Genomic DNA, 20062 nt, shown 5'->3' on the forward strand with positions numbered 1-20062 from the left:
CCACGTTGGTAACGGTCTGAAACGCAAGTGAGAAGCTCCAAATGCAAGTAGCTTTGTGGGCGGTTCTATGGCAATGTTGCTTTTTTACCGGCGGATAAATGACTCTTGCGCCCGGCGCAAATCTAAAAAGTAGCCTAATTACCCGTAGGTGTGGTTTGGTCGTAACGTGCAATAAACCAATGAGAGTGCCAGCTCCCATCCCCTTTAAGAGCCATGAGCGCATTTGAATCTGACGAGTTGATATTTTGACAGCGCGTTTGCAGTCTCCGATGAGACAGATGCATGACCACATGAATTTCAAACTTCAAATGGCTCAGTTGATGGCCAAATAATATGGCCTAATTCACACATGGAATAGCGTTTTCTTCCACAACTTCAGAAATACTGAGTCCTCAAATTAATTTCGGCAAAGAAACCTTGACACAAATATGATGAGCGGTAACTGTGGTTCTATTTAATGATATACGCAATACATTATAAACATCGTTTCTTACCAGTATTGTATGCATTATCGTTATCGACTTGTGTTCCTAATATGCATATGTCCCCCCGTTAATATACAGTGCCATGGACTGTATTATGCGTTACGTGTTTAGTTTGCGTCTGTTTAGACAGATCGACGCGCACCCGCATTCATTCATTCTTTTTAACACTCACTCGCGGTAAAACAATGTCTTCTCACGATCAAATGCTCATCAATCCTAAAAGTTATGGGTTTGTACACAATGTCTGTCAAGAAAATATGTGTTTGCTGTACGTTGTTTTCAGATGCATTGATTTAAAAGTACAACTTATTACCGCTGTATCACCTGTTCTTTCCCAAATAATTAACGAAGAATGTGTGGCTAGGTAGATGAGAGAAGCAAAGTGTATGCGCGAGGTGCACAAGCAACATTATCAATGCGCCCTTAAAATAGCATCTGAACAACGCGCCACTGACTTTAAACCAGGTATTTCCTGGTTTGTGGCGCAAGTGGTTTCTGAAACTGCAAGATAGCACCAGGGAACGTTTTCACCAGAACACGCCTCCTCCTTTCACCGAACCGCCCCTTGGGGCGCGAGATCATTCCCTAATTTACCGACGCGTGGCGGTGGAGGGAAAAGAACGCTCTGCGCCAGATGCAAACTAGCAACGACACATGCGCCAGTGTAGAAAGTCAATTGCGTTGGATGCAAGATGGGGCCCCCCGTGTCACTCACCCCTTTGTGTCCCGCCCCGCGGCCCCTCCTCTCCCTCTCCTCTCTAACCCAGGGGGAGAAGGCCGCCTCCCGCATGAAGCAGCTGAAGCGGCAGCTGGAGGAGGCGGAGGAGGAGGCCACGCGGGCCAACGCCTCCCGCAGGAAGCTGCAGCGCGAGCTGGACGACGCCGGCGAGGCCAGCGAGGGGCTGACCCGCGAGCTCAACTCCCTGAAGAACCGCATCAGGTGAGCGGGGGGGGGGGGCTCTGTGGTAGACCGGCGCTCCGTCTACCGAACCTCACTCGTCAAGAAGACCCGCCGAGTGAAGGGACTACCACGAGCTGTGCCCTGGTTGGTAGAAGGGCCAGACCTCATAATGGGTGTTAGAGGGACCCCTCTGTGATGGCGGGTCTGTTAGACACTGGAGGAGCCCAGAGCCGTTTCCATGGGGACGGTTAACCGCCGTTCACATTCTGGTGCTAGTCTCTGGAGGAAGGGCACTTTGACAAAACATTTGATCTCAGTCTGCAGGTTAGAGGAACATCCCAAAACATCTCCCCTGCGCAACCCCTCTCAACCCCTCACCCCTCTCTATGTGTGTGTGTGTGTGTGTGTGTGCGTGTGTGTGCCAGGCGTGGGGGTCCGGTCAGCAGCTTCTCCTCGGGGCGGTCCGGCCGGCGTAACCTGAACCTGGACGGGGCGTCGGTGGACCTGTCGGACGACGACGCAGACAGCCGCACCAGCGACCTCAACGACACGCAGGCCTCCAACGTCGAGTAAGACACCTCCGCCCGCTCCAAGCCACGCCCCCCAATGTGTCACCTCTCCAGGAAGACCCCACTTCTACAAGGCCCCGCCCCCTCCCCTCCACCCCATCTACCCACGACCGGAGGAGCTCCGTGGCGAGAGACGCTCTGCTTTGCGTTACTTTGTGGACACAAGCAGCTTGATGTGTGTGTGGGCCGCGGTTCGAGCAGGCCTAGCGCCGGCCTACCGGGCAGCATGCCGTGACCACCACCCCCCCCCCCCCCCCTTCCTCCCCCAACAACCCGCGGTGGGAAACAGACAGCTCTGCCTTATTCTACTTTACTCTACTCTAACGTTCTCTGTGGTGTTTTACTCTAACCTCCTCCTGCTACTTGCTGTGGCTCAGAGGGCCCTGCTCACCTGCTTCTCCCCCCTAGAATAGCCTGCTCCTCACTTCAGCCCCCTTACACACTGAGTGGTGTGATCAGCACAACCACAACTTAGGTTTAGGTACAAAGTGCTTTTATATATGTTTGTGTGTGTGTGTGTTTGAGTGTGTGTGTGTGTGTGTGTGTGTGTGTGTGTGTGTGTGTGTGTGTGTGTGTGTGTGTGTGTGTGTGTGTGTGTGTGTGTGTGTGTGTGTGTGTGTGTGTGTGAGTGTGTGATGCAGGAGGAGGTTTGGGGTGTGGTGTAGGCGGAGGTTGTGATGGTCTGTGAAGGCATGCAGAAGGTACTTAACGTATTAGTATGTACTCTCGTCTGGAAACGCAGGATAACAAGAAAAGCACTTATCAGCTAGTATGAAAGGTATTTTCTCATTGGACCCGAACGCACAACCACTCCCCCCCCCCCCACCGCCGATTGGACCACCATGCCCACTGCCTGCGCAAGTCCACTTCCAATGTACAGACTTGGTCCTAGTTGTTCATCTCATCCATCTCAACACAGCTGGAACCTTAACATCTCTACACGCATACAAAAAAACTGGAAACAAACATGTCACCTTGAAAATAGAATGTGAATCATGTTTTTGTTTTGTCATTTTGTGTTGTTAGTTCATCTCACAACAATATTACTTTTCAGGGGAACAGTGTGCAGGTTTGTTGTAGGAATCAGACGTGACTCGTGGTTAACCAATGCTTTAGCAATAGACCTTGTTTTACAAATGGGGTCACCCTAAGAGGCACCCGCTCTGCAAGGAGAATTTATGGATGCGGAAAAAAAGCTAAAAGAACTGCACATTTTCTGGGCAACTGGAATCCAGTAGAATCATATGATCCTCAACACTGCGTCCAACGTCATTTCCCCAAACCAATACATGTCTTAAGACAGTTATGACTTTACTAAGTACTGTAACATAAGGGACTCAACTCGTCGTCATTCAAGTGCTCGTCATGTTTTGAGTGTCAACCACTAATTCCAACACTAATCCCATACCAAGCGTGTGGGTTCTCTGGTCACACAGAACACTCCTGTTGACCTGGCAAGAAGGACCTCCTTCAGGAACTAGCTTTGGGATAGCAAACTCTGAGAATACAAGTGACTACGCAGCTTTGAAGCCAGGCGTGTGTTCTGGAAGGACGTTGGCATAGGTGTTGCTACTGTGTTGGTCCCACAATGTGAAATGCGAACATGTGTGCACAACAGTATTATTTGATCGTGTTCTCCCTGGTGTCTATGAAGCATTGGCACTGCAGCAACACTGGGATGACGGTGGGTAGGTGGCCTCAGGAAGTGCCTTCAGACACTGAGCGAGGGCATCAGCGAGCAGGGGAAGGGACCTGTGGTCATCACGGCCCCCAACGGGATGTACCAACGAGCTAATGAAACCTTGTATACTACTACCCTTTGGTTGCTGTTTTTATTGCGTGTTAGTGGTCGGCCATATCATAGCCAGTGCTACCTATGCTGGGCAGGGTGAGCTCTCAGAAAACTCAGTATTATATCAATGCCATTGTGGGCCTGATGCGTTCATTATCTCTATGTTGGCACTTAACACCCCTCCCCGTTAACTCACTGAGGCAGGGGGAGATAATAATTGCGTTGGGGAAATGAGCCCTGCATGTGTTGGTTTCAAGCTTTAACATCTAGTAAGTAGTTAACTTGTTTTGATTTTATTATTTTCTTTAGATTTACAATTCACTACAAATACATTTGACAGCACCCCGTACCCTATATTATTTCTTGTATTCCTGTATTTCTAGATGGCGTTTTTTAAGGAAAATAAAGCATATTCATTGTAGCCAGTGTTTTTTCTTCATTTGGTCCTAGGAATCCTTAAGGATTTTATTGGCAAAATGGTTCCATGGTCTGATTCTTACTAATCTTCAAAACATACACGCTTTGTTGTGAAGTCTTTTACGTTCATCCGCCTTGGACTGAATCCGATTCCCTACTGGCTCAGGAGAAACCTGTAGGAAGAGCATACCCTAGTCTAGAACCAAATTCATGAATTTACTTCAACTGTTCATAACTTCTGTTTTATCAAAAGATCTCTTGCCGTAGACCGTATGAGAACCGGGCACCCACATATAAATACGGCTGGTGTAACGATTCACCGATACAAATCGGTAAGCGGTTGGATTAACAAAGATGCGACTACATCAATACTGGCCGAATTGGTTGAAAGAATATATATATTTCGAGCGATCTAATTGGTTGAAAACAAAAGGTTTTTTGACCAATCAGATCCCTTGAAAAAAATTGCATGGGCTAATGTATAAATATATATTTTTTAGTGAACCGATAAGTCAAATATATTTTGAGTCATCTGGTTGGTCGAAATACATATATTTTTAGAGCGATCCGATTTTTCGAAAATTATTCGTCCTATAAAGGAGAGATGCACACCCATAATAAATATATGCCCTCATTAGACCTACAGAACAGAGGGGATTGAGTAATCAACCTTAGGATGGTATTAATCTAACATTACCGAATGTTTCTTTGGTAACCTCTGTTCAGTTTGAAGTTTGGCTAATAAACTCGCCTAGACAAGAAATGACCAAAATATGCAAATATCACTGAAGTAAATTCTTTCCAATTAAAAAACACCCGTTTTTCTTTTAATTTAATAATTGACACACAAAAAATAATCTACAAAAATACCAAATTAAGTTACTGTGAAATCCCCCCCTCCCCCCAAAACAAAGGACGTCACCCGCTGCTCCAATAAAACCGCTCATGACAACCTGACCCGACCAGACAATAACACTCATTGGCTACATTTTGACAACGTTAAATTAAGTACACACACATACAGACATACACACAGCTGACCATGACACACCCTTCATTCAAACTAGCAAGGGAACAATCTTTGGCGCCATTCTTAGTAGTTAGTCAGTCAACCACACACTTTTAATGTGGAGTGGAAAAAAGTCCCGCAGTGGAACGGAGTCAACTACTTAGGGGAGCTTTCGGGTTCACAAAGTAAAAGTCCTCCCGGTGTTTACAGTCAACTATACAGACTTCCTTATTAGAACATTAGTACAACAAACACACAAACTGTCAAGGAGAACAGGCAAACAGACTGTTTTACTTTCTGACCTCGAAATTTCCAAATTTTCCTTGAAAGAATAAAAAGGTAATCCAAAAAAACGCAGGTGTGGTAAGAAATGGACGCAGGAAGAACAGGTTAGTTAACAGAGGTATTTAGCGGTGGCGTGAGGAGTCTCGTGGGAACAGACGACTCCCAGAAACACACTGACAGTTGAGTAGAGAGGTTGAAAGCCAGGCAACAACTTGCACTTTTGCATTGAGGAGCGTTTTACAGTCCTGCATAGTATTTGAACGGTTTACCATTTGAACAAACTAAGGCGTCGTGTTACATTGACATTTGAGAAGATTAACTTGATTAGCAGAGAACAAAAAGATCATACATTACGCACCCCAACCCAACCCCCCCCCAAAAAAAAGAAAATTCAAGTACACTAAAAATACCAGCCTAATACTCGAGCCCATCTGTCCAAATCAGGGTTCTACGTTTCTATTCAAGTCTTGGTTGTGTCCAGGAAGGGTCCAGTGTGACTAACAGCACCGGGGGCGCAAGGGAGCCAGGCCCAGGCCAGACTCGCCCATAGCGAGAGGGGATACACTTTCTCACCCACTCCCATAAAAAGAAAATACATAATATTGCCTATATGTACACAAACACACAAATCTATCTCTTGTGTACACACACACACACACACGCACACACACACTTTGATCTCACTCACACACACAAACGCGCTCACATAAACACACATATTATGTCCCTGTGTAAATTACAAATAATTTATCAATAATATTAATATATAAGATCATATAACAACTTAACAGTCATTTGTAGGAGCAGAAGTGACATCCAACAGTACATTTCTACAAACTTAAACAGTTTGCTCCACATCAGGGACATGAGGGGGAAAAAAAACAACCGTCTATTTTTTCTCCATTTCATTTTTTTGTCTTTTACTGCAAGAACATAAAGAATCCCGTAATTCCACAGAAGCTTAAATACAAGTAATATTACGTAGCGTACGACTAGTCTGCCGCCTAGCTCACAATCTTATGCCACAGTGATCAAGGTCGATTCATATGTAAACATGTCGACAAAAAAAAAAAAAAAAAAAAAAAGGCTGAACAAGACCTTTTTTTCTTTTCAAATTATTAGTTTCTTTCTTGCCGCTCTACTGGATAAACATAACAAAATAAAAAAAAGGCTTAAATTAGGTCTTGTCCATCATTGTCCTTGATAGTGAGATTATACCGATGCTTGCTCCTAGGTCCAAGATGAAGGGTCAGTGTACAACTAGATAAACCAGTCCATCCCAGCGGCTGGCCGGCTCCCATTGGTGGACACCTGTGATGTCACCCAGCGGCTGGCCGGCTCCCATTGGTGGACACCTGTGATGTCACCCAGCGGAGGGCCGGCTCCCATTGGTGGACACCTGTGATGTCTACCAGCAGGGGGCTGGATCCGGTGTGGACGAGTGGTCAGTGGGACTTCCTCTTCATGTCGCTCGCCTGGTTTTGGTTCGCATCTGTTGGCAGAAAATATAACAATAGTACATTTGTAGGTAGTGGCGGAACCCACGGCCCAGCGTCCCTCGTCTCCTTGGGGCTGTTCAACCACGTGGCACGCTTCGCTGGAGGGGAGGTGAACCCTTCTCATGATACAGAACAGACACAGTGTAGCAACTGAAGCTACATAGGCACATTAGAACACACTCAATCTGATGCATCCGTAAGACAGACAGAGTCAAGTAAAAGTGAAGTTACCTGAGAAAGCAAGTTGCAAGTGTGGAGGGAGAGCAGCCTGTGAGCCGGACTGGAGAGACTTATACAGTTCTGAGAATAGGGATGGAGGGAGAGAGAAATGAGATGTAGGTTTAAATGGAGAAACGGCTTAAAAAGGGGAATTGGGGGTATGAAATAACCTGACATTTAGTCCACTATTGAACCTATTCCAAACTCTCCCCCCTTCTGTTATTAGAGGGAGGTGAACGTCTCTGCATTTAAAACACGCATAAAAAAAATAGCCTAAATTAAATTGGTACTCTGTGAAATGACGCATCACATTCACCATTTTGTGTGAGGCAACATTGCCCCTTAGAGAACAATGAAGAAAAACTAGGATTTATATGCATTCCTTATCTTACATTGCCATCATGAACACCTATTTCTACAAAGATGCTAGGATCTCTTCATGGATATGGTAGCAGAACCTAACATATCTGGGTGACTTCAATTTAACAATACCAGAACCTACTACATTATTGATTCTACATTAGCGTTGAACCTGCCATGTGTTCTTTTCTTACTTCAGCAAATTACTCCACAAAAAAAAGAAATAATCAGACCTAGAACGTTCATCAAGGACAAAAACGCTCCAAGCCACGAGTTAATCCACCCAGGGAATTTCCCTCAGGTTAATTCCTGTCCACCTTCGGCCCCCTGTAGCTCCAACTCCGGCCACTAGAGGCCGCTAATGGGAACACTCATACGGCGCGTGCTTGAACGGCCACCTCAGACTGAACGCTATTTACCCAGCAGCTCGTTCTGTGTGAGGGAGAATCCTGAGTTGGGGGCCCCGCCCAGGCCCCCGGGCACGCCGGGTGGGGCACTGAAGTTGAGCAGAGAGGGGAACTGGAAGGGCAGCGACACTGGGACCAGTCCTCCCAGCATGCCGTACCCCAGGGGCAGCGTGGGGGGGCTGCCCACCAGGCCGCCACCAGCCACCGACGACACCTGGGGGAAGGGAGAGTGGGGGAGAGGGGGAGGAACAGAGAGGGTGACTTCAGATGGTTATGACTGCAGCAGGACTATTAATATTCGTAAAAAAACCTGAATAATAATAGAAATACTAAACATGCAGACCAATAACTACATGCATATGATAATATCTAAACGGTATCACAGTCGGTTTCCCTCTGGTCATCAGTCTGGCCTTTGCAGGGCAGAAATTTACTTTTAAATATGGACGGAGCCTTAGGTTGTTCAAAAATCTTCTGCCAATTGCTGATTCTGGTTTGAGGTAAAGCTCAAACATTGTAAGCCAAGAAAAGTCTTCCGTGCAGATTTCTAATATTGAGGATTGTTTTTTCCGTCTATTTGGGAATAAAACTGATTTGATTGCTACACTTTCTCTGGGCAACTCCCATGTTTTTGAAAAGGCAAAAGGCTTTCAAATGGGTATTTTCAAGACCGATCTTCTGAATAAATAGAATTTTAACTCGCAAGATCCGTAACGTGACAATATATTTAAAATCGTACTGATTTGAACAGTTTGTTCCCAAGGAAAAATATGAAATATTCATTCAACAAATGTGTTCATTGTGATTCAATCGGCTGGATAAAAAAAAAAAAAGAAAAAAAGAAAATACGACCAGTGTAAACTTAAATCCCAGGCAAATCTATTCCCAATATGAGAACGTCTCCACTCTGCGTTCTCACCTGGGCCAAGTGGGAGGGGCTGGGTGTTCCAGAAACGACCCGTCCATTTCCTGCCTTGGAGCCCTGGCCGGCCCCGCCCCCAGTCCTCTGCCGCTGTCCGTGATTGGCCGAAACCGAAGAAGACGACGACGACGACGACGGGGAGGGGCTGTTGCCGGGGCGGATGGAGCCGGCCGTCATAGCTACCATGCTGTTATTGTTGTTGATCTTGTTGCTGGGGCTAGCGGTGGTGATGCTACCGCCGCTAACGCTGATCGCCTGGGTCTTCTGGCCCCCGGCAAAGCTGTAGCTCGCCTGGCCCAGCTTCGCCTGGACCCCCGCTGGGAGGCAGTAGGGGGGGCGGAATCCCTGAGCTTTCTGGGAGAACTGGTGCTGCTGGGCGGAGAGGATCTGCGGCTGGGAGAGGGAGAGGGAGAGGGAGGAGGAGGAGGAGGAGGAGGAAGGGGGGGGGGCCGGGCTGGGCCCCGGCGGCCGGGGGGTGAGCTTGATGATGGAGGAGGAGGTGCTGCTGTGGGAGGACTTGGTGAGCGTGGCCTGCATGGGGGTGATGAAGTTGGACTGGTGGTGCTGGGGCTGGGGGTGGGGGTGGGGGTGGGGGTGGGGCTTGGCGAGGGCAGAGTGGGAGGAGAGTGAGGGGCTGGGGGGGTGGGCGGAGGAGGCCGAGGAGACCGCGGGGCAGTAGGACTGCAGGGTGGGCCGGGGGAGGGAGAGGGGGCTGGAGCGGGGCGGGGGGAGCATGCCGCCGCCGCCCATGGAGCCCCCGTTGCTACTGCTGCTGACAGCGGGGGGTTTGGCGCCGCTTTTGGCCATGCCCTGGGCCCCGCCGAGGGGTCCTGCGGGGCCCGAGTAGCCCTTCTGGTGCGGGGGCAGGAGGGGGGACGAGGTGGGCGGGGGCCGCTGTTTAGGAGGGGAGGGGGAGGGCTGGGGGTGGAGCTTGTTGACGCCGCCCATCATCACACTGGGCCTGCTGTGCGCCGCGGTCGCCACGGTGACGAGCCTCTGGTGCTGGCCCTGGCCGGGGGCCCCCGAGGGTAGCTTCATGGCGCCGTAGGAGCCGTCGCCGGGCTTGGGCGGCAGCGAGGCCCCGCCCCCCTGCAGCCGGCCCAGAGCCGAGGCCGAGGGGGAGGAGCCAGAGGAGGAGGTAGACGAGGAGGAGGAAGGGTTGTGGGCGGCGGCGGCGGAGGAGGAGGGGCCGCCGACCGGCGCGGCCGACTCCATCTTGACCAGGGAATGTTGCGGCGCGGCGGCGGCGGCGGCGGCGGCGGAGGAGGAGAAGGGGAGGTAGGAGGAGGCGGGGAGCTGCAGGGGCCCCAGCAGGCCCTTGGAGGCGCCGCCCAGCAGGGCCAGCGCGTGGGAGATGGAGTCCAGGGTGGGCGCCGACAGGTCCTCGTCCAGGGAGTCCGACAGGCAGATGGGCTCGGCCGAGGAGGGCATGGGCGGCCGGCGGCCGGCGGGGGGGGTCAGCGAGGTGGAGGCCCCCGGGGCGGAGGTCATGGGGAAGGCGGGGTTCTGGATCCAAAGGCCCTCCTGTAAACAGGACGGAGGCACGCGGCCGCGGGGTTAGAACCACCCTCCCTCTGGTCCCCGTCTTAAGAGAGACTACAGCTGCTATGTGTGGGTCTGGACAGAGGCTACTCTAAACGTGCGCTGCTCGATGCCCTGGTTCTTGCTGTAGAGTCAACGACCCGGGGTAGTGTAGTGTTGGCTGTGCTCAGAGCAGCAGAGAGAGAGAGCTCACCTTGGCTTTGGCCCTGGGCCCTGACAGCACTCTCCTCTTCACTCTGCAAGGACAAACAAACAGTCACATGACGGCCATTTAGACATTGCACACTAGCATCGATTGTCATGTCGTCAGGCACCTGAAGACTCATCATTTACAGCGTTCACTACCACAATGAGCATTACTAAACACTTACAGGTTTCCAGTGAGGTGACTGTGCACCGTACGGCTCTCCTTCAACAGAATCCTACAAAGGGACGAAAGGAGACCGATCACTCATCATATATATATATATATATATATAGGCCACATTTTAATTGAACTTTTAAAAGGCTGATGCATTTGTCTCAAGACTCATGTTTAGACTGCACTCCAGTCCAGTTCAGGCCACATTCCATTATCGATGACGGCCACAACAGCCCCTTTACACAGAGGCGTCCTTGTAGGACAGCAATGATGATGGCCTTGTTGCTCCTACTTAGCAGGGCACGGCTAGTCATCTAGACTAGTCTACTAGCCGTGCCCGGGTTCACCCCAGGAGCGGACCCTTAATGAGCATTATGAGCGACGCCTCTGTGCGGGTGCTATGACGGCACTTCTACTAATAAGCGTTCATTGCTTCCACACACATTGTTGGGCAGAGACGCACAGACAGACAGACAGACAATGAGGAGGACATCGACGACGGGACGGACCTGGCCTGCATCCAGCCCTTAGGCCACAGTGGTTTGACCTCGTTCTCCATGAAGGCCTTGAGGTAGTCCTCTACAGAGAGCTGGGAAGGCTTCTCCAGCTCGTAGCAGCTTAGCTTCACACGCACCAGGCTGCAAAGAAGGTTCCTGCACACGCACACACACACACGTTAGCTTACGTTTTGAGGTTGCGACCCCTTCAAAATGCAGTGTTTATTGCCAGGCTTGAGAGGGTTCATGCCCTCCAATGGGGGGCTGGTACCTGAGCTTGTCTTCCCAGATGAACTTCTTGCGGGGTCCCATCACCCTCTTGCCAGGCTTCTCCTCGTCCTCGTCCTCGGATCCGTTCCTCTCCACCTCCTCAGACTGCTGCCTGGAGGTCACACACGCACACTCGAACGATTAGACTCCCACGCAAAAGACACATTCTGAAATACATGACCTTAAAAAAAAAGCCAGAACCCTGTTGTATAAACCAGTCAAGGGACAAAGCCAAGGCGACTAACCAGGAAACTTTTTTTTGGTTTGTCTTTGTTAGTGAGTCTTACTTGGCAACCTTGGCCATGCAGTCCATGTTGTATCTGGCGATCTGCTCCGGCATCACGCTGCACACGGCCAGCTTCAGCTTGAGCAGTGGCGTCCGCAGGCGGTCGTCCTGAGAGGGGAGGAGACGACCAGCCCCGTCATTAATTAATTAGGACAACAGAACTATCATCAGAATGAACACCCCACACACACACACACACACACACACACACACACACACACACACACACACACACACACACACACACACACACACACACACACACACACACACACACACACACACACACACACACACACACACACACACACACACACACACACGTTTGTTCCCCTCACGGCGCCTATGGAGAGGAGCTTCACTACTGGAGGTTAGCCACCCACTGCCACAAACACATTAATCAGCAGCACCTCTGGGAGCGAGCTCCGGAGGAACAACAATACCACCAGCCTCTGCGAACTAGAAATAGCACTGTCGAACCCACTCAACTGCCACGACACACACATACACACACACCCTATGGCTTATCCCCGAGGTGCCAGTCCTAGCACTAGTTGACAGGTTGAGCTTCACCATTCACTACTTGCATTGGCTTTAGGAACATTTGTATTCCCATGGAAAACAACAAACCCCTCATGAATTTAGAGACAAAGAAATACATGGAGCGAGAACTAAAAAGAAAGGAGGGGCGAATGACATCAAGTACGGAAGAACAACACAAAGAGAGAAAGATCACGCGTTCCCTCATCTGAACCATCACTCTAGTCTCTGCTCTAAGGGCTTGTGACAACAACAATAACAACAACGACGACGACGACATCCTTATTAATAATTAGGTAGCAGTGGCCTTTTACAACCACTGACAGCCCTAATCTAGTATCGAGCAGTATCTTTTTTGTTCAGACCTCCCTGAAAATGCACAGTTTAGACGGTACACGACTGTGTTTATGTTAAAAAATACGATAAATGTTGATTCTGAGGTAATTATGGCCCGTCTGAGATTTTCCAGCCTTCAATGCTGAGTGTATAATGCACAGTTTGCCGACTTGTACTGAGACAAGTCTCGCTGGGTTTGAATACTTATGGCACAAATCAATATTTTGAAATAAGCACTTTTCTTCCACTTTTCAGTTGAATCTTTAGTCTTCACTCTTTCTAAAACTAGCGGGTACAATTCTAAACAGCTTAAACTTCTAAAATTTTTATGTGATATCAATTGTGGACATTGAACCTACCCCTAGCAGACACGCGTGACACTGGTGATCACACCTTTAGTTCCCCAATTCACAACGGTGTTATTAAGAGCGTGATAATCTGTTCAAAATCCAACATCGATCGAAATTGAAACACTTTCAAACTACATAAACTGCTCTTGAGATGCGTGACTAGTTTAATGTTGCCCCACGGTAGCGCTGTGCTTTACACTTTACTTTCAGATTCGACGTCTGGGCATTCCTCGTTCATTATTTTAAAATCATAACGCTGGTTAACTCTGCCTACCCGCCCGCCATTATGCATGGGTGAACAAACCTATTTCAGTCTCAACTTTAATGCAACAGAAAACACTTCATTTCGCACTATTCTATTATTATCCTGTTTCAAAACCAGCCCAAAACACCCAACATACACAACATGATAAAAACTAGATACATAAGATGTCCTTCAGTAGAAAGAAGAGCATCTGTATTTTCCATGGTATCAAAGCAGACCTTCATGATCCCCAGACACCCTGGTCTGCCGCCGTACCGCGACCCCCCGGCGCCGGCTCTAACCTACTGCGGGCTCGGGAGGCTGCCGCTCCCCGTGTGCACCCAGGTGTTGACCCACCTGTATGTTGAGCGTGAGCTTCTTCAGACGCTTCAGCAGGGCCTCCTTGTTGCAGGGAACAAAGGCCTCCATGTGGGAATAGATGGCGGAGCGCACCTCGGGAGGCTGCTCCTGCACCTGGAGCTCAATGCTGGAGGAGCAGAGGGGGGGGGGGGGGGGGGGGGGGAATGATCAGAACGTCATAGGGTGGAAGATGGGGGAAATAAAGTGGGGAAGGGGTGTTGAAAAAATAACCCTTCCCTTTCTACCCCCTTGCTATGCGTCTCTGCCACTGAGGGATGTTCGGGAACACACCTGGAATGGAGCTATGATAACCCTGTGTTGGCACATGTGATTGACAGGCCAGATGGGTTCCCTGCCCTGATGGATCAGGAAGGAGCCTGGGGCGGGCTCATCTAAATGGTCTCCTAAAGAGGCAGGCGCCGGCAACCACTACAGATATTTTCAATCACTAATAGCGAACTGGTTAAGACGCCATTATTTGTAACAAGATTACACTCAAAAAATACCTCTTAAATCTTACCTACGGCAGACAACAACCGTCTAAACGATAGAAAGTCATATGTGGAAAAGACGAGGGAGCCAATGCTAGCCAGCCAGCAGAGCTAACGCTAGCCAGCAACAGAGCAAATGCCAGAGAGAGTGTGAGCGACGAAGAGATGGAGAGAGGGAGAGGGGGGAGGCAGGAGGGCAGAGGTAGTGGGAGGATAGAAGAGGAGCTGGTTGAGGTGTTGTTGACTCACTCAAGCAGGATGTTGTTCATGTCCAGCGTGAAGAACTTCTTCCTGCCCTCCTGGTCGAACTGACGAGAAGCCTGGGAGGTGGAGCACACACACAGTCAGCATGCTTCTCCCACACACACACACACTGTCCTCACAGACCCTCCCCTCATGCACATACGCACCCTCTCCCTACTCCCACACACCCTCTTCTCTCACACACACACACACATAAAAAAAACATTCTTGTCTCACAGAAACTCTCCATTCTCTCACACACACAATTAGCCCACTCACCCCTCTGAGGTCCTCGATGCGTTTGATGAGCGGCGCAGGAAGTCCTTCAGGTAGCGGGGGCGGAGAGAACACGCCCCCCCCGCCGCTCAGCCCCCGCCCCGGGCCCGCCCCCAGGCCTCCTCCCCCGGCCCCCGGAGCCTTGGAGCCGCCGACTCCAATGAGGCCGTTCTCCCTGGCCCCGGCGTGCTGCGGAGCGGCGTCCAGGAGGCCGAAGTCCAGGTCTCCCAGGAGGTCCTGCAGCTCCTTCTCATTGGCCGAGCCCAGCAGGGACATCACGGCCGGGTCGGCGGTGAGGTCCGCCAGCGAGAGGTCGCCGGGGGCTGCGTTGCCGTGGAGATGGGCGGCGTTTGCCGAGGCGGCGGCGGCCGAGGCCAGCGAGTGGTTGGGCTTGGCGGCGAGGTGGGGGTGGGGGTGGGGGTGGGCGGAGGACGGGGTGTGATGAGCAGAGGGGTTCCTCTTCCTCATCTCGTCCTTCTCGCGGTTAAAGCGGCGGATCATGGCCGCCAGGCACAGGGAGTCCTTCATCAGCTTCTTCCTCTTCTTCTTCTCGGGCCGGTGGAGGCCCAGAGCCATCACCCTGTGCAACACAAACAGAACCACACTCGGGTCAGTTTAACGGGTAGCTGTGACCGGAGAACCCTGAGCTTCAAAATAAAAGCCCTCCTGTGTGTCTATACAAATGGCGCAGATCCGACAGGTCACTGACTGATAGGACACGTGAAGATGCACATGTCGACACCCCCGTCCCGGGAGGGCGGAGCTTAATCAAAAGCCCAGTGACATTGACCTCCGCTGATGGAAGTACACTGACATGACCCTGAATAACATTCAAACAGTGCTGTTTATGCGACACACACACACACACACACACACACACACACACACACACACACACACACACACACACACACACACACACACACACACACACACACACACACACACACACACACACACACACACACACACAGTTGAGAGCCAATGCTATTTCAGGGCACTTCTTTCAGGAGCTCTGCGTGTTCGCCGGCATAAAGCGAGCGATCAGCCAATCGGAGCGCGGCTAATGGGGTCTTTATGACTGCCCTGGATGACAGATATACAAGGCCTCTGCCACCAGGCCCGGACTCACCCGGGACCACCAGGTGGTGCATCTGTCAACGACGCCAACGAGAGAACCAAGAGGGTCCTGGTCTCGGACAGAGTGTCGGCTCTCACGGTGTGCAGCAGCACACGAAGCAGGCCCAAAATACTTGTTTTTCCCATAAAACCACCTTTCACATGAGATCACGCAGGCCCTAAAAGCGTTGGTTTTTTTCCCCCCCGTGTGAATCGGGCAGAATAGAAGAGCCGGGTTTTCAAACCAATGGCAGCAGCCACCTTTGGCACCCGTTTTGATACAGCAGACGGTGTGGTGCCTCCGACAGCCGCCAATCAAATTATGAATGATCAAAGCAGATGCCTCCTACGCTTTGTCCCAGCCTAATATCCTGCTAAACTCGGAGCGAATTATAAATGCCTTTTTAGATTATCTGGGGGAAAAGGCAATGCATTACTCGGAATTCCCATGGAAAAAGGGTTTCATTATTGTCGACCGAATGGAGAATAAAGATAAAAATATGCTGTTCATTGTCAAGCTCCATGTTGTTTAACCTTTATAAGAATCCTTTGCCCTTAGGTCGGCTCAAGTACACACACACACACACACACACACACACACACACACACACACACACACACACACACACACACACACACACACACACACACACACACACACTTTTCTTAACATTTAACAAAGCAGAGTGTGTTGGAGCAGTGGTGCCTTTGACAGAACAAACAGAATCATCCCGCCCGCAATCCCAGTCTTTGCTCACAACAATAACACACTGTGGACCGTAGGCAAATAGTAAGCAGGCGCCTTCCTCACCCCTGCTTCGGCACTCTGTTCTTCCTGGGTTTACTCTCCTCGGCCACGTCTCCCGCCGTCTTCTTCCGCCGCTGGATCTCCTGCTCGGTGCCGTCGTTCAGCTTCTGAAGCAGAACCAGCGTTAACGTCAAGAAACACCACAGCGACTTGGTGTCTGCTAAGAGACCGGCTGACGTTACAGAACAGGTGTGCAACGCAGGCAAACACTGAAACACACAATAATGGCGATTATGTGTGTGAATTCCTGTGTTGGATACCTGCCTGTATGTGTCAAGTGCCACACGTGATTTAGAGAACATAAAAGCACAAAAATATTAAAAAAAAACGATATATGCTTTTCCTGGAACTAGACAGCTGCGGTTGAGGTATACTTTAGGATCCTCCTCCTAACCTGCTTTGTGGAACAGGACAGGTCCCAGGCTAATACTAATGGGCCGATAGAGAACCACATAGTGTTGGTATCATGGCAGCCACTGGAGGCTGGCCAGCCCTTGCATACATTCTGGAGAAAAATAATAATCACAGCCCCTCCCTCCAGGCCGCCCTCCAAAGCCACCAAAAACAGACTAGCTCTCTGTGTTATGTTAATCATACTGTTAATGTTAGGTTAACGCTGGTGATGTAGTTTTATCTTACTTGGCCACAATACATTTATTAACACTTGCTATAGCCTTGCTTTGTCTGGGTGTTGGTAATCACTGCAGACGTACATCACAAGCATGGACCCAACATCGACAGCATGATTTGCATTGGGATCAGGTTAATCCTGTTTATCCCTACCGCTCCCTTCGCATCTTTGGCCCCCTGGGGCCAACCAGCCTGTTGTGGGCCCAGCCCTGCCTCCCTGTTGTGTTCGAGGCCCTCACCTTGTTCCCCTCCTCCCCTTCGGACTCCGAGGCGGCTCTGAACTGCAGGGTACCCGTGTTGATGTAGAACCCGCCCAGCTTGGTGGTCAGGGAAGCTGGCACCAGCTCGTCATACTGGAACCATGGAACACACAACCACAACACGGCTCAACACGCGTCGCTTGCTAGTTTATTCTGTTGCCGCAAAAAATAAAATCAACGTTAAACAGAAGAATGACATGGACACTTCAGCTCCAGAAACACGTCAGCCCCAAGCATTCGCTTGATACATACATTCCAACCTTTGGTGCTCGCAGTAGGACATGTTTACACGGTCAGAGAGACTCTCGGATCACGTGTGTCAGTGCTGTGAGAGCGGGCCTCCCGTTCCACGCAAGAACAAAATACGTTACTCTTTACTCGTACTAAAAGGCGAAACCACAACGTGTAGCCTTCTGTGAACCAAAGAGACCTTCGGACACATGTACCCTTGGACATAAGATGAATACAAACCCTAACAACAAGAGCATATGGACCTATAGTAGCCAGAGGGAGCGTTGATAGACATAACCATGCACTGCTGATGATACCACGGGAAAACAAAGATAATAGCCCTTATTACATGTTATATACACATAAACACACCTGTATGTGTGTTTACGGTAGTATGTGCGTGCCCCAGGTATACACCCTTATGTTGCCAAGGAGGCCCTAGCCTACACTCACAGCCTCCGAGTTGTCTATGAAGGGGTCAGTCTCGTCGTAGCCAAAGCCGATGTCGATCAGGTCCTGCATCCGATCCTTCCTCTTCTTCCCAGTGTTGCCCTGGAGATCAGCCAGGAGAGGTTCACATGAGCACTGAACACACAGCCTTCTGATGAGGGCGTCACACAATCAGGGCTCTCCACACTACTTGCCCCACTATTTGCCCTTCCACCTGGGCCATTGGACAATTCTTTATTTACACAATTGGCAAACTTACTTTTTTGCAGAACCAGAATTAAACAATAACATTAGGCCGATTGAATCATTTACCTTCACCTACCATGAGTTTTCCCCGAGTTCATTAAAATACAACAATGGGGAGCAATTGAAGTTATGAAGCAACCACATTTAAACGGCATTTCCAGAAAATACATACATATTTGTTTTCAAACTTTTTGGCCATTGACTCCATCTTCAGCCGGTCCGTCTCGTCGTCATTGAAGGGGTCATTGGGGTCGATCACAGGGGTGGGGGGCTCGATGGGGGGCTTGCTCTTAACCTAGGAAACATTATTTAAAATACAATTATTGGGTGCACAAATGCTGCCAGAAAAATGTCATAAAACCCCCCCCCCCCCACCCCCCCAATCAAATAATACACAAAAAACTAAAAATCCTGTTAAAAGTAGCCTATTTTAACATTTCAAACATTCTGCCCAGAAATAAATAAAAACTTGAGCAGATATTCTGTGTTTCTAAACTTGACTTGAAATGTAAATAAACAATTATAGATAATATCCGCATATTATATACATCACAACAAGTCCATAATCTGACATCATACAATACTATGGCTGTGACATTTGCCTCATTCCCATGTTACATCCTGGTATTTCCATCCAGCTCGCCAGTCTATCACCCGCAGCCAGAGGGCCAAACTGCATGTGGCATTTTCAAGTGCTGTAATGGCTGTGTGACTAGGCTGTTGCTGGGCAAGTCGGTGGATAAGACACAGGTACCAGCACAAGATAAGCTTTATCTTGTCGTTTGAGAGAGCGCTGGTCCCCAACTAACGAGCGAACAATCTTTGGGCTGAAGTTGCGATACTTAACAGTATGCAGAGTGTAGGACCGTACGAATGACTGAACCGTGGGTCTTTTGTTTAAAATGCCATGAATGGTCATTTGAACCACGCTAGTTCATGGAAGGACAAGGTGGACTTCCCCTTAGTAAGCGATGACATGTCCTTCGCAGTTAACAAGGCAATCAAATAAACTCGCACACACATTTCGCCCCGTCTTATCGACCAGTAGCCTTACCTGGAGATTTTTAATGAGTTCCCCGTAATTAAACTCTACCGACGACTGGTCATTGGGCTCCGACAGAGACAGATCCAATCGCACTGTAATCTTTTTCGCTTCTGTCGCGTCCCTGTTGCCAGTTTTGCCGAAACGACCACTGCCACCATCTGCCCCGGTCGCTGTCGCGTCGACCTCCCCGTCTCCATCAAAGTTGATGTCGGCCGCATCCTCCAAGCGGCGTTTCCTAGAATCCGTTGCTAATCCAGCTGCGAAGGTCGAGAGGGTGACAAATTGTACTTTTCTCGGTTCGGCCATTTGGATGAGCTGCCTGCCTAAACCTCTCTCCGGACAGACAGCGCGAGCTTTTCGCGAAACTACTCCAAATTGATGACTTGAAGAATGTTTCACGACGCTGCAGCGGCTGCTTAGAGTCTGTACATGCGTAAGGAGCTCACCCGCACCATGCAATTTGAGTTAAAGGAGGTGTGATGGCCTGGGAAAAGTTGTTTTTTAGTAGCTACTTGCATCCTCAAATTGCTATGGGACCGAGGCATTCAGAGGAGCCATCTTGGATTTCGGGAGTAAATAAAATATCAGAGGGAGGTCACTGGGCCTGCGCGT

At 49.8% G+C, this 20062-nt stretch overlaps 2 protein-coding genes across 3 annotated transcripts in view; one reads left to right on the forward strand and one right to left on the reverse strand.

Annotated features, from left to right (window-relative positions):
* myh10 (myosin, heavy chain 10, non-muscle) overlaps positions 1 to 2195 on the forward strand; it is a 55148-nt gene extending 52953 nt beyond the window's left edge. For both annotated transcript variants that reach the window (XM_056586066.1, XM_056586067.1), the window contains 2 exons: positions 1253 to 1425; positions 1812 to 2195. In XM_056586066.1, the coding sequence (XP_056442041.1) occupies positions 1253 to 1425; positions 1812 to 1959 (321 nt within the window). In that variant the 3' untranslated portion in view covers positions 1960 to 2195. The remainder of the gene's footprint in view (positions 1 to 1252; positions 1426 to 1811) is intronic.
* A 1407-nt stretch (positions 2196 to 3602) lies between these two features.
* ubn2a (ubinuclein 2a) lies at positions 3603 to 20014 on the reverse strand. The gene is made up of 17 exons (XM_056586070.1): positions 19460 to 20014; positions 18578 to 18700; positions 18163 to 18261; positions 17458 to 17571; positions 16592 to 16692; positions 14665 to 15241; positions 14392 to 14462; positions 13649 to 13778; positions 11823 to 11929; positions 11537 to 11647; positions 11278 to 11421; positions 10779 to 10829; positions 10601 to 10643; positions 8863 to 10389; positions 7956 to 8157; positions 7189 to 7257; positions 3603 to 6950 (listed from the first exon to the last, which is right to left on the reverse strand). The coding sequence occupies exons 1-17, from the start codon at positions 19754 to 19756 to the stop codon at positions 6904 to 6906; spliced, it is 3813 nt and encodes a 1270-aa protein (XP_056442045.1). The 5' UTR covers positions 19757 to 20014; the 3' UTR covers positions 3603 to 6903.
* Between the last annotated feature and the right edge of the window lie 48 nt (positions 20015 to 20062).

The sequence above is a fragment of the Gadus chalcogrammus genome, chromosome 3 (genome assembly GCF_026213295.1).
Source record: "Gadus chalcogrammus isolate NIFS_2021 chromosome 3, NIFS_Gcha_1.0, whole genome shotgun sequence".
Classification (NCBI taxonomy): Eukaryota; Metazoa; Chordata; class Actinopteri; order Gadiformes; family Gadidae; genus Gadus; species Gadus chalcogrammus.